Source organism: Aplysia californica, unplaced genomic scaffold (genome assembly GCF_000002075.1).
Source record: "Aplysia californica isolate F4 #8 unplaced genomic scaffold, AplCal3.0 scaffold00435, whole genome shotgun sequence".
NCBI classification, from domain to species: domain Eukaryota; kingdom Metazoa; phylum Mollusca; class Gastropoda; order Aplysiida; family Aplysiidae; genus Aplysia; species Aplysia californica.
In genome coordinates this window covers 477877-491327 of record NW_004797705.1, presented here as the reverse complement: position 1 = coordinate 491327, position 13451 = coordinate 477877, and the positions used below count along the sequence as shown (strand labels likewise).

Genomic DNA, 13451 nt, shown 5'->3' with positions numbered 1-13451 from the left:
TATATATATATCCATGTATTTACATACACAATTCACTTAACACTATACTATCATCCACCTACCACTAAATATGCATGTCTACCCACTGCCACAGTCATTTAATATCTATCACGTATCACTATACATGTTTATTTCTTACATAAATGTTAATTATGTACCACAACACCAGTCTATCATTTACCACTAAAAAAGCATATCCCTTGCCACTCTACGTGTATATCTCTTACAACTATTAAATGTTTATCACTACCATTACACGTGTCTATCACTGGCCACTATTAGTATAAAGCTATATCACTTACCATTTTAAATGTATACTATCACCAAACAATATAAATGTCTATTCTTTAAACCTACCAAGTCATTCACTTACCACTTCACACGTATATCCTTTACAAATATACGTGTCTCTCACTTACCATTATACGTGCCAATCGCTTACCACTTTACATGCCATTCAATCATCACGATAGAAACAATTTTAAGGTCTCTTATTTACATCTATCTGTCTCCCATGACCGTCTATCAATTACCATGACACTTTAACAGCTCTTAAAGTTTAACAAACGATGTGAAAATACTGTATAAAAGTAATACAGCACTAGATAATATATTCTTTTAAAAGTTAAAATGCGTTACGTATCAGTAGTTATGGCGAGGCAAGACTACCGATGTGTCTCAGACATGGCACTTGAAGAAAAAGAAAAAGTAAGTACTATTTGCGTTGTATGTTTGACGCCCTTCTCAACGCTGTGGGGTCATTTGGGCGAGACCTCCAAATTTAACGTCCATCTCCGATAGGACAGAGCCATAGCGTACTCTACTAAGTAAAGAACGCCATGGACAGAGCCGAATGGGAGGGGGGGGGGGGCTTAAAAAGTCACACAAAAAAAACCCCCAAGTTCAGAACAACCCTGTCGGAAATTCGAGCCAGAGCCATCTGCTCAGTAGTGCGCGATGATACCAACTGAGCTAAAGGTGCGCCCAAAGACAGTACATGTCGTATCTCACTGACCTTGCAGAAAGGTTTGCAGTGCTGGTAGAACCGGTTCTCGTCTTTCTTCCTCTGCCTGGCGACGTAATACTTTCTCCCTGAACTCTGTGTGGCATCCGCCATGCGTGAGTGCGGACACCAGAGCTATCATGCACGTGATGTCCAGGTTGACCTTGCTGACCGTCGTCAAACCCTGGCTCACGGGAGGCTGGGACATGGACGGGCAGTGACCCGGACTGAAATCAGGGGGACTGAGGAACAAAACATTAGAACATCCTGTTGCCTTTATATTGGGCATTTCTACCCTCTCCCCCCCCTCTTTTTTACTATCAATAATATTTGGTGAAAAATGACCCCGACGTCTTGGTCTAATATGCTCCATACAGACCATTTGCCAAATTTGAGAAGAAGAAGAAGAAGAAGAAGAAGAAGAAGAAGAAGAAGAAGAAGAAGAAGAAGAAGAAGAAGAAGAAGAAGAAGAGGAGGAGGAGGAGGAGGAGGAGGAGGAGGAGGAGGAGGAGGAGGAGGAGGAGGAGGAGGAGGAGGAGGAGGAGGAAGAAGAAGAAGAAGAAGAAGAAGAAGAAGAAGAAGAAGAAGAAGAAGAAGGAGGAGGAGGAGGAGGAGGAGGAGGAGGAGGAGGAGGAGAAGGAGAAGAAGAAGAGAGAGAGAGAGAGAGAGAGAGAGAGAGAGAGAGAGAGAGAGAGAGAGAGAGATGGTGGTACAGAAGAGGAAAAAAGAGGAAAAAAAAGAGGCACATAGAAAGAGACAGACCGACAGACAGACAGAAGAGACAGACAGACAGGCAGACAGAAAGACATACAGACAGACAGACGGACAAACTGACAGACAGAAAACGGAAAAATAAACACAAGCCACTCTTACCTAACCACTAGACACTGAAAGACAATGTTGACCTTTCCCAGCTGGCTGTCACTTCCTTGTTGGGAAATACCACGTTGTTGTTCTGCAACACCACCACTACAGCCGCCCCCAACAGAGCTTCTGGAAGGACATAAAGTGACAATGGCATCTGTAAGAGGCCGTAAATCCCCGATGGTGCAGGCGGGTAAGGGAGAAGACTCGGGCGGAATCGAATCACGAGAGTTTTTTTGCAGGCTGGGTGAACTGCCCCCGAGAAGTGATTCACCAAGGGCGACCACCGGTCCAGGGGACGGCTCTTCCACACCATCGACTTGCGTTGATGGGGCGTGCTCGGGTGTCGAAACGGAGTGGCTTGGGGCGGAGTCTTCTACCATTGTTGATATACGCTCTCTAATATCGTCAATATCATCACAATAAACTGAAGAGATAGTGCCTCCCAAAACGTATTTCTCCGGGCATATATCGAAGAGGCACGGAGAATCATCCGTAATAGTCGGTGTTGATTCTGTACGAGCACATGGCTCTATACACCCACCAGTGGGGTTCGGTAAGTTCTTTTCCTTTCCAGATGTAGCCGCCGACAGCTGTTCGGTTTCGTAGGGCGGGTTGATACCACTATCCTCCTCGTCCTCTTCTTCGTCTTCTTCTTCTCTGTCTTCGTCGTCGTTGTCTTTGTCATCGTCATCGTCTTCGTGGTCGTCGTCGTCTTCATTATGGTCGTAATCCTCTTCATCGTCATCATCGTCGTCCAAGTGAGCCAGGTGTAGTGCCAGTTTCTGTTGCAGTTCCGGCCTGACAGGGACACGCCGTCCCCACACGGTGACACCCATGTCAGTGAGCGCCTCGGCCATTGGCTCTGTCACGTTGTTATAGAAGGCAAAGTGGACCTGGAGGTGGAGAAGTAAAACAACAAAGTGAGTGAGGGTCTAACGCCAATGTCATCACCATTAGATTATTAAATTATAATTTAAGAGGCAGGACCTCAGAAGTTAACATCTGTCTCCGATAGGACCGAAAGAAATTTGCTGACAATTTTGAAAACGCCACAAAACGAATTGCGTTTAAAAACACTCAGTCTGGGATTCTACCTAAAGCCACCCACTCCGTAGTCCTGCATGATGCCAACTGAGCTAACGGAGCCTCCGCCCTAGTGGCAGAGAGAGGGACAAGACGGCGAGTGAAAGGTGATAGATAGATAGATAGATAGATAGATAGATAGATAGATAGATAGATAGATAGATGTTTTACTTTTAGCTTTAGTAAAAATTTTATGGCACTTGAAACAGAATAAGGTCATATAAGTGCCGAAGATTAGAGGTGTTACAAGGGAGAAACAAACATAAAAAAGAAGGAGGGGAGATAAAGAGGATAGACGTTTGAAAGGAGAGAAGGAGCAAACCACACCAAAGCACCCGCCAACCACCCACAGATTAATGGATGGATTGATGGATGGATGGACAGACGAATAAACACATTGGATGGTTGGGTAGATGAACGGATGGATGGATGGGCGAATAGATAGGCAGACAGTACATATAAGGATAGTTCGATTCTAAGTGTGTTACTATTTTAATATTAAGTATTGTTTCTCGTTTTCGTTTTTTAAATTATAGTTTTAGTAGGAGTTTTTAGACGGATAGATAGATGTTTGACTTTAAGCTTTAGTAAAAGTTTTATGGCACTTGAAACAGAATAAGGTCATATAAGTGCCGAAGATTAGAAGTGTTACAAGAGAGCAACAAACACACAAAAAAGAAGGAGGAGAGATAAGGACGATAGACGTTTGATAGGAAAGAAGGGACAAACCACACCAGAGCACATGCCAACCACCCACTTCGGGTCTTGTTTTGTTTTTGGGTTTTTTTTTCTTGTTTTTTTTTTTTTTTTTTTTGGGGGGGGGGGTATATTATCATCGAATATAAAGTATAATAGCGTGATAGCCCATGCCCAAAAGGATCACTGAGAGTTATGAAAGGGAACGGATTCCGCTGCTTATGTAACCGTTTTTTTATCTCTATATAAAAGGTAAGAATCTTTATTTCCACAGAACTTTGCCATTAGGCCACTACTAAAAGCTAACAAAGAGGGGAAAAAACTTGCAAAACCAATCGATAAAGCTGGCCAAGTTTCAAGTCTCATAATCCAATTAGCTGGATAATTTCAATGGGTGAAAAAAGAGGACAACTGGGTATTCGGCTTGTGAGTCGGGTCAATGACACACGTTCAGACACGCTTATATATAACATCGTTTCAAGAGTGAAAAGTTCTGGAGGACAAAGGGGGAATGGGGATTGAAAGGGGGGGGGGAGATGGGCGTATTTAGCAAAGTCCATGTAAAATTGTGACCGTTAAACCAATAGTTCCATCAAATTAAAAAGGTTTCTAATAAAGTTTGTGTGTGATGTATTAATAAGAACGGCATCATTAATTGTTGTAGACTGCATCTATGGCCGTGAATGTGTTGTTTCAGCAAACGAAATCGCAAATTGGGGTTGTCGGGTAGTCGTAAGTGGACCCTTCACCGAAAAATTCGGTTAATCAAGAAAAGAGTCCTGAACCTGCCCTCCTAGTCGCGCATGGAATATGGACGGAAAAGGTTCTTGTTGACTAGGTCAACAGAGGGCGAGGCTGGAACTGGGTAACGGTTCGTGTCTTATCCAACAAGGCTAGTTGCTCTCGCGACGACGAGTAATCACTTTCTGACTTCTATCGAGAAAGAAAGTACATGTATCGAGTTCACAAAAATCTGGTTGTTTGCCAAAGTGAACACAACGATATCGATATTATGTTGCTAGGCAAGGTTTTTTTTCCTGTGGCAAGTTTGACCATGTACTGCATTACAATACATAAAAAGTTCCTTTGACGAAATATACGAGTTACAATTAAGGAACAAAACTTTAAAACAAAAATAACAAGAAAATCGTAAATTATTAAATGAATGATTAAATAAATAAACAGTCATAAATACACAAAACGAACAAATGAATAAACAAACAATAAATATATCAAGTTACCATGTTGCCACCCCACGACGTTGAACAAGTTATCCCAGGTACATTATTATAATCTATGCAAATGCTCGACACAATAGTTTGTACAAGTTCACAGTGTTTTCTAAAATCACTTAATATGCAGGAGAGGAAACGGGGTGAAGGTCTACTTCAGCCTACCGTTCTTAAAAAAGTATAAAACTGTCTTTCCAGCTCGACGTCATGATTACCCTTACATTGGCTGCACAGAGAATGGAGACCCAAAATGTGCGTAGTAGGTCAAGTAGCCTACGTTTCAAATGAAGGGCTCAAGTAGACCCTTACTGGGAAAAAGATGAGTGAATAACATGGGCATCGGAGTCAGTGGTTCCGAATTGACATGCTCAGTAGTCTGCTTTTGCTTTAGTTTGTTTGGTTTGTTGATTGTTCTTGTTTGGGGTTGTTTGTTTTGGTTTGTTTTGGTTTGGGGGTTGTTGTTGTTTTTTTGTTGTTTTTTTTTGGGGGGGGGTTGTTGGGGATTGTTTTTTTGCTGTTGTTTCTTGTTTGTTTGTTTGGGTTAGGTTTTGTTTTTTGGGGGCGGGGGGGGGGGGGTTGTCATCCCAAATGTTTCTACGTCTGTATGGATGTCTGGGAGTGAGTCTGTGCGTAAGAATATGAATGAGGGTGTATGTGTGCGTGCATGAGTGTGCGTGCGTGTGTGTGCGTGCGCGTGTGTGTTTGTGTGTGTGTGTGTGTGTGTGTGTGTGTGTGTGTGTGTGTGTGCATGTATTTGTGTTTGTTTTTGTGAAAGAGAGAGAGAGAGAGAGAGAGAGAGCAAGAGAGAGAGAGAGCGAAAGAGAGAGCCAGATAGATAGATAGATAGATAGATAGATAGATAGATAGATAGATAGATAGATAGATAGATAGATAGAGAAAGAGAGAGAGGGGGGGAGAGAGGGAGAGAAAGAGAGAGAGAGAGAAAGAGAATGAATGAAGGAATGTGTGAGTGCGCTATGTATAAGCGTGAATGGGTCTAGAACATCTTTTGTTGATAGTCTGGGTGTAATGGGATGTTATAAATAGAAAGCAGATCAATTAACACAACCACGAATCTCAAGCGAGCTCTCGTGGCCAAGAAGTCAAGGTGTTCGCCTCTCATCCAAAAGTGCCGGGTTCGAATCCGGGAAGCGACAGAAAAATTGTCTTCTCTAAAATTGTTTGCTTTCACCTCCTTTCCTGCTCTCTGGCAATGTTCTGTCGTCTGCTTTTGTCTCCACTTTCTGCCCCCACCCCATCACCTCCTTTGCCCCTTCCACTGGGCTCCTGATTCTTTCTACAGCCTCTCTACTGCTACTCCTTGGCTCCTTCTTACTGCTGTCTTTCAGCCACACCCCTGATCGTCTGGTAGGAAAGATCTACACCTAGCCTTCTCGGACAAGGGCGAAAAAACTCGGAGGGCAAGTTGCGCACGTTAAAGATCCCGTGGGTGTCCAAAATCGATACGAGTAGGCTTCGGCCGCCACCTGGGCAAAATACAAAATTTCTACCAACTGAAAACGTTTAATGTGCCCCCGCGCTCATATGACATGTAGTGCCCTGGTGGCGGTCAAAGCCTACTCTTATTGATTTTAGGACCACCAAGCGACATTTAATTTGCGCAACATATACACGGGACCTCCTACATTATGCATCCTTATCCTAGAAGGCTAGGTGTTCGATCTTACCTACTCTAAGGTCAGGGGTGTGACTGAAAGACAGCAGTAAGAAGGAGCCAGGAGAAGCAGTATAACGAGTCAGAAGCCCAGAGGAGAGGGAAAAGGGGAGGGGGCAGAAAGTGGAGACGACAGCAGACGACAGAAATTAATTAGAGAGCAGGGAAGGAGGTGAAATGAGAACATTTTAGAGAAGGACGTTTTCCATCGCCGTCTGGTTTTGAACCCGGAACCTATTGAATGAGAGGCAAACACTATACCTTTAGATCACAAGAGCCCCCACCTATAACAAAAACAAAAACAAGAAAGAAAACCCATAAAAATCGAAAGACAAATACGTCCTGTTGAAGATTCTGCCCGATTCCACATCACAGTCCAGCACGGTAACATCTAAGCTAATGTCATGCTGTTTTACGTGATACTTGGAGGAACTGGGGTATGGTGTACGAAAGGTCAAGAATCCCTGCAGAGAAATTATGTCCGAGCGACTCACCGTTACAGGTTACAGCCTCAGACCCACGAGGTGCAACGAGTCTTTTGAGGTTTATTTATTGAGTACAAGACCAGCAGGGGGCTGTCGTGGCCTAGAGGTTAAGGTGTTCGGCTTTCATTCAATAGGTCCCGGGGTCGAATCTGGATAGCGACGGAAAATATTACTCTCTCAAATGTTCTCCCTTTACACCCTTTCCTGCTCTCTAACAATGTTCTGTCGTCTGCTTTCGTCTCCACTTTCAGTCCCCACCTCATCATCTCCTCTGGGTTCCTGATTCTTTCTGAAGCCTTTCTACTGCTACTCCTCGGCGCCTTCTTACTGCTGTGTTTCAGCCACACAAAGATCTTATGGTAGGTAAGATCTACATCTAAACTTCTCGGATAAGGGCAAAAAAGCTCGGACGTCCTGAGTGCAAGTTGCGCACGTTAAAGATCCCTTGGTGGTCCAAAATCGACAAGAGTAGGCTTCGGTCGTAGTAGGCTTCAAAATTTCCTACCAACTGAAAATGGTTAATGTATCCAGCGCGCTCATATGACATTATGCAGTTGCAAGCGCCGTAAAACACTTACCCGCCAAATATATTTGAAAATGCCAAGACCAGCAATTCTTCACTTTTAACTTGTACCAAACAAATGTGCAAAGGGATTTCTCTCTCCTCTATCCGAAAAAACAACATCTATCACTCTCGATGCAGCGGTCTTTTTCGCCAATTCATTTGAGTAGAAGATAATATCAAGCTCACCAGTTCATATCAATACAAACAGCTGTCCTCAGACTTACAGATTAATCTACCACGGGCCTGTGGGTGGGTGTTAGAGAAACGTGATCTTGTGATTACAACTAGGAAGCTGATAGTTCTTTCCATCGACCAAGACACAGCAGTTTTAATTGCAATTTCATGAAGTGAACTTCAATTTTAATTCGTCTTGATATTGATATGGCGAAAAGTGAATCTAAAGGGTTGTTTTAAAATGTGAAGAAGACAAAATGCATGGTAATATCTTTTTAAAAAAAGGTAACTCCTACTTTTAATCATATCAGCAAAGCTAAAAAGATCAAACAAATCCAACAGGTCTGTGGTTCGAACACACGAACCCATAACCTGACAATTGCGAATCCGGTAGCCTAACCACTAGACCACAGACGGACATACATACATATATATAAATACAAACATCCGATGTACGAAAATGTAACAAAGAATTGCAACAGCTAAGACAGTTGCTATAAAATGAATCGAATCCTTAAAAAAAACAACCACAACCTAGAAACATATCATCCCCCACGCCAGGGCAGTGCTGCTGTCTGAAGTCGACTTTAGGCCATTCCCAAAAAAGGAAGGGGGGGGGGGGTTATTAACATGCTTTTATGCACAGTAGAATTGTAAATGGGCTGATTTACGAGTATAAAAGTCATGCTTATACTTTGCCGGAACAACATAACGAGGAACTGCTGCTTTCCCCCCCCCCCCCCCCCAATCCTAACTATCGTCATTTTACCTCTACTTCTTTTGTATGTTTGTCACTGTCTAGTGAACTGCTATTTCCGGGGTACCTTGATAGTCGAAGCAGATTATGTGCTGTTGAGGCTACAGAGGTGAACAGAGTAAGCCTGATTCCCCGTTTGGACTTCTCTGTTGGCATCCACCTCTTGGCGCTCATATGACCTTATGCAGTTGCAAGCGCCGTAAAACCTTACTAAAACTAAACTAAAACATCTCAATGAAAACCAAAACAAGAGGTTTGAAAGGCTATGGGTGGTCAATCCCCCTATATTTTGTGAATGCTGAATAATTATCAAAGATAGTGAAAATAATTTTTAAGCAACAGAAATATGATTTCTAAGGTGACTGTCGAAAATTTCATAAGAGGAATATGGGATGGTGCCGAAAGAAGCTCGAAAGGGACGTTAAAAAAATAGAAAGAAACAAAATGCAGTTTCTTGGACCCATTAATAGACATAAAGGCTTTGAACATCTCATTGGAAAAAAAGAAGCTAAAGGAGGTAGAGAAGACCAAGAACAATATATATAAAGAGAACGTTAACGGTTACGAGACGAGCTAAGACCAGGGAAACATAGTTTTTTTTAGAGCATCAAGAAGGGAAATGAGTACCAAACCATGATCACCGATATCTGTCTCAGATGTGAAACTTCATGACGATAGCCTTCAGTTTAAGTGCAAAATAATATTTAAAAAACCAGACGTATAAATATCAATGAACCCCAAAGCTGGGAAATTGCACGTCTATTATATTGAAGTCTTTTGTTCAATTTCCAGTGTTAGTCAAAGTTGTCGTTCGGCAAGAGGAAAAACAAAGAGAGACAAAGTTTTGACATTTAAAAGAAAAGGTCAATAATTGGGCTGTAAATTTTTTTGATATGGGAGTCCAATAGGTCAAGCAGAATACGTTCCGCTCGAAAGCATTAAGTTAATACACTTTATGTTTTATGAGTTCTCATAAAGCTGCACTCACAAAATGTTTTTTGCCTTTCTATCATGATTAAACTACATCTGACGTTAACTGCAATACAACAACAGCAGCAGAAACAGGGCACAGATTGGCTTCTGCAAACAAGCAAACATCTAGGGTTTCCACTAATTCTCTCACTATCCCCACACTTTTCTCCACCTCTCACACTGTCTGTCTGTCTGTCTGTCTGTCTGTCTGTCTGTCTGTCTGTCTGTCAGTCTGTCTGTCAGACTGTCTGTCTCTCTCTTTTTCTCCTCTCTCTTTCTCCCCCCCCCTCCCTCTCTCTCTCTCTCTCTCTCTCTCTCTCTCTCTCTCTCTCTCTCTCTCTCTCTCTCTCTCTCTCTCTCCCCCCTCTCGTTCCGTCTTCCTTCTGTTCACCGCTCATGCCATACCCAATGCGGGGGTTCTCGTGGTTTCGAGGTTAAGGTGTTCGCCTTTCATTTAATAAGTCCCGGGTTCGAATCCGGATGGCGACAGAAAATTGTCTTCCCTAAAATGTTCTCCTTTCAAATCCTTTCCCGCTCTCTAACCAGGTTATGTCGTCTGCTTTCTTCTCCACTTTCTGCTCTCCCCCTTTGTCCTCTCCTCTCAGCTCATGACTCTGTCTGCAGCCTTTCTACTGCTACTCATTGGCTCCTTCTTACTGCTGTCTTTCAGCCACACCCCTGATCTTATGGTAAATAATATTTAAATCTAGCTTTCTTAGATAACGGAGAAAAATCTCGGAGGTCCCGCAACTTACGCACGTTAAAGATCCCTTGGTGGTCCAAAATCGATAAGAGTAGACTTCGGCCGACACCTGGGCAAAATTCAAAATGTCCTACCGACTGAAAATGTTTAATGTGTCCCGCGCGCTCATATGGCCGTATGCAGTTGCGAGCGCCGTAAAACACTTACCAAAAAAACAAAAACAATCCCGCCCAGTGCCAAACACACACACGACACGGCTCGCCCACAGGGAACATTCAGACTGAATACGTCTTCAACAAACTCAAAAAAGGTCGAAAAGACGGTTGGAACAAAATGTTAGACCCAAACCACAAGAGCCGAGAAGTGGAAAACCATCGGCTCAGGAGGTATCATGCTGGACTGGAAAGTGTGTGATCGCAGTCCGAGTCCTCGAAGGGCACGTCTTTTTCCACTTGGTTTTTTCTTTTTTACATGACGTGTTGTGTGGGGAGCTTTTACACCACCCCCCCCCCTCTCCCTCACATACGACGTGATCCTGTCGGGAAATCGACTCTAAGATGGTGTGGGTATAAATTCCCTTTCAACACTAAGAATATTTAGGATGCAGAAGAAAAAATTAAGTGATTGAGGACACCCATTTTACACATTTGAAGACGCGCTGCTTTGGGGTACTCTTGAAAAAGAAACCCAATTTCGTTATTTAGATCTGTAAAGATTTTTTTTAAATTTCTGTTGACCCGAACTGAAAAAGGCAAGCAACAAAATGCATGCTATGAAATATAGATCTAATTCAAATTCGAGTTTCTGGTTTGTGTATGATGTTTGGAACTGCGCCGCCACGTGGCCTTTGGTTCTCTGCTGATCGGACAAATATGTGCCGGTTACGTCCCAAAAGAGTTAACCCACACTACGGTCTATAACCGACAGAGCGCTTTAGGATATAACGAGCTGGCACGAGCAAGCAAGCAAGCAAGCGCAAGTAATTTCTCTCACAGTGTCTTGCTGACACACATCGGGTACAGTGCACAAGAGGGTGGTTGGCGGGTGCTCTTGTGAGGTTTGCCCCTTTTTTCATATCCAACATCTATCATCCTGATCTCCCCTCCTTCTTTTTTGTGTTTGTTACTCTGTTGTAACACCTCAAATCTTCGGCAATATATGACCTCCTGTGTTGCAAGTGCCGTAAAACTCTTACTAAAACTAAACAAGACCATGTGAAAGAGAGAGAAATGAAACCCACGGATACACTGTTTGTGTGCGCTTGTGAGAGCGAGTTGTGCATCGTTATGTGAGACGCATCATTATGTTTGGATGTGATGGGTGCTTGGATGAATCTTAACATATTTTGGTATGTTAAACCCAAATTTCCCTGGATGATCAATAAAGTTTACACATTATCTTATTTTAAGACACTGTGAGGTACATTACTGATGTCGCGATTGCTTTCCATAGTGTATAACCGTTTCCCTGCTTTCGGCCCGGGGCGCTGCGTTAGCTCTGCTGCTATCATGCTGGACTACGGAGCGGATGGCTCTGGTTCGAATCCCAGACTGGACGTTCTAGGGCTTGGGCCGTTTTGTAGAGTTTTCAAAGCTCTCAACCCTTCTGGCTCGGTCCTATCGGAAAAGAATGTCAAATTTTTCAGTCCTGCCTCTTCGTAAAACCCATACACTAACGTTTTACTTCTCGGCCTGCAGTGTACGACACAATGAAGACTGAAAGAACAGAAGAAGCGCATACAAACCTGAGGAGTTGTGAAGTTGTGCGGGTGCGAGTGAGCACATTGGAGGTACTCTCCCGCTTGAACTGTCAGGTCCCGCTCTCCGAATTGACCTTGGCCTGTGGACAGAGAGGGAAGAGTGTTTTTATGTAATTGTAACCGTGCATGTTATACGCCACCATCGACACATTTCCTCAAAGAGCACTATTGTTAATTTTGTCATGAGTAGTTACGAAGATTTCATGATTTATGGCATGCTCTCTTACCACATTAACCGAGGTATAATATTCTTTAGTTCGTTCAGTGGATTCCAGAATCAAACAACCGCCACAACAGAGGTTGAGCTGAAATTGGTCCATACTGTTAAACTTATAATGGTATCGTACGTCGATGAAGCAGCAGAAAAATGCAACTATCTGCTTTGCCTATATTTTGGCAATCGTAGCTTCAATTAGGACGGGGGGGGTGTAAATAAACAAAATAAATAAGATAGTTTGTTGGATGAATAAGCTTCCATCCGCCCCCGCCAGGAATATCAAAGAGAGAACCCACAAACACAGATGAGCAACCTAAACTGTTCAAAATTTCCATTTGATAGCGCTTTGGGAGAAAAGGAGTTACGAATTCTTCAAGTTACGCTATTTTCAAGCTTACATAGACCAGGCGAATATCCGTAATGCTCATTCGTAACAGGATAAGACGGACAGCCTTAAAAATATATCAAACAACCTGGGATCAGACTTTGGAATTGAACCAGGATCACCTGAACTGTAGTTGAGCATCTTATCAGATAAAGAAAAAACCCACTCCTGTTTTAAAAGACCCATGTTCAACTCCATCATTGAAGAAAGAGAATGTAGACGTAACTTGGAATGACTTTAAATTTCTAGCATTATGGGCTAATCCCTGCTTTGATCTGCCATCTAATATACCAGCAATATTTTTAATGGATAGTCTGGGTCGTTATTCGAAGAAGATCTCAAAACAGGGGACCTCACGTTAGTAAAACTAAGAGATTGAACGTGAACGAAATCGGGGGAATTGATGTTTGCGGTTCCAGGAGACGACATGTTTGTGAAACTGGGAGACTTTTTTTTTTGGGGGGGGGGGGGGGGTTTACGGCGCTCGCAACTGCACGGGGTCATATTAGCGTGCGGGGCACATCGAACATTATTTTTCAGTTGGAAGGGTTTTTGAATTTTGCACGGGTGGCGGCCGAAGCCTACTTTTATCGATTTTGGACCACCAAAGGATCTTTAACGTGCGTAGCTTGCACTCGGGACCTCCTAGATTTTTAGCCCTTATCCGAGAAGAATAGGTGTGGCTGAGAGACAGCAGTAAGGAGGAGCCAAGGAGTAGCTGTAGAAAGGCTGCAGAAAGAGCCACGAGCCCAGAGGAGGGGTCAAAGGACATGGAGGGGAGCAGGGCAGAAAGTGGAGATGAAAGCCGACGTTAGAACATGGTTAGAAAGCAGAAAAGGAGGTGAAAGGAAAATATTTAACAGAAAAAATTTCCCGTT

General features: G+C 43.1%; 1 protein-coding gene across 1 annotated transcript in view; it reads right to left on the bottom strand.

Annotated features, from left to right (window-relative positions):
* Nucleotides 1-13451, bottom strand: part of LOC101861145 (UPF0415 protein C7orf25 homolog) — a gene marked incomplete at its 5' end in the record, with an annotated part of 32832 nt that overhangs the window by 13964 nt on the left and 5417 nt on the right. The window contains 3 exon segments of the mRNA XM_005104773.2: nucleotides 1016-1245; nucleotides 1877-2763; nucleotides 11957-12051. Coding sequence (XP_005104830.2) covers nucleotides 1016-1245; nucleotides 1877-2763; nucleotides 11957-12051 — 1212 coding nt within the window.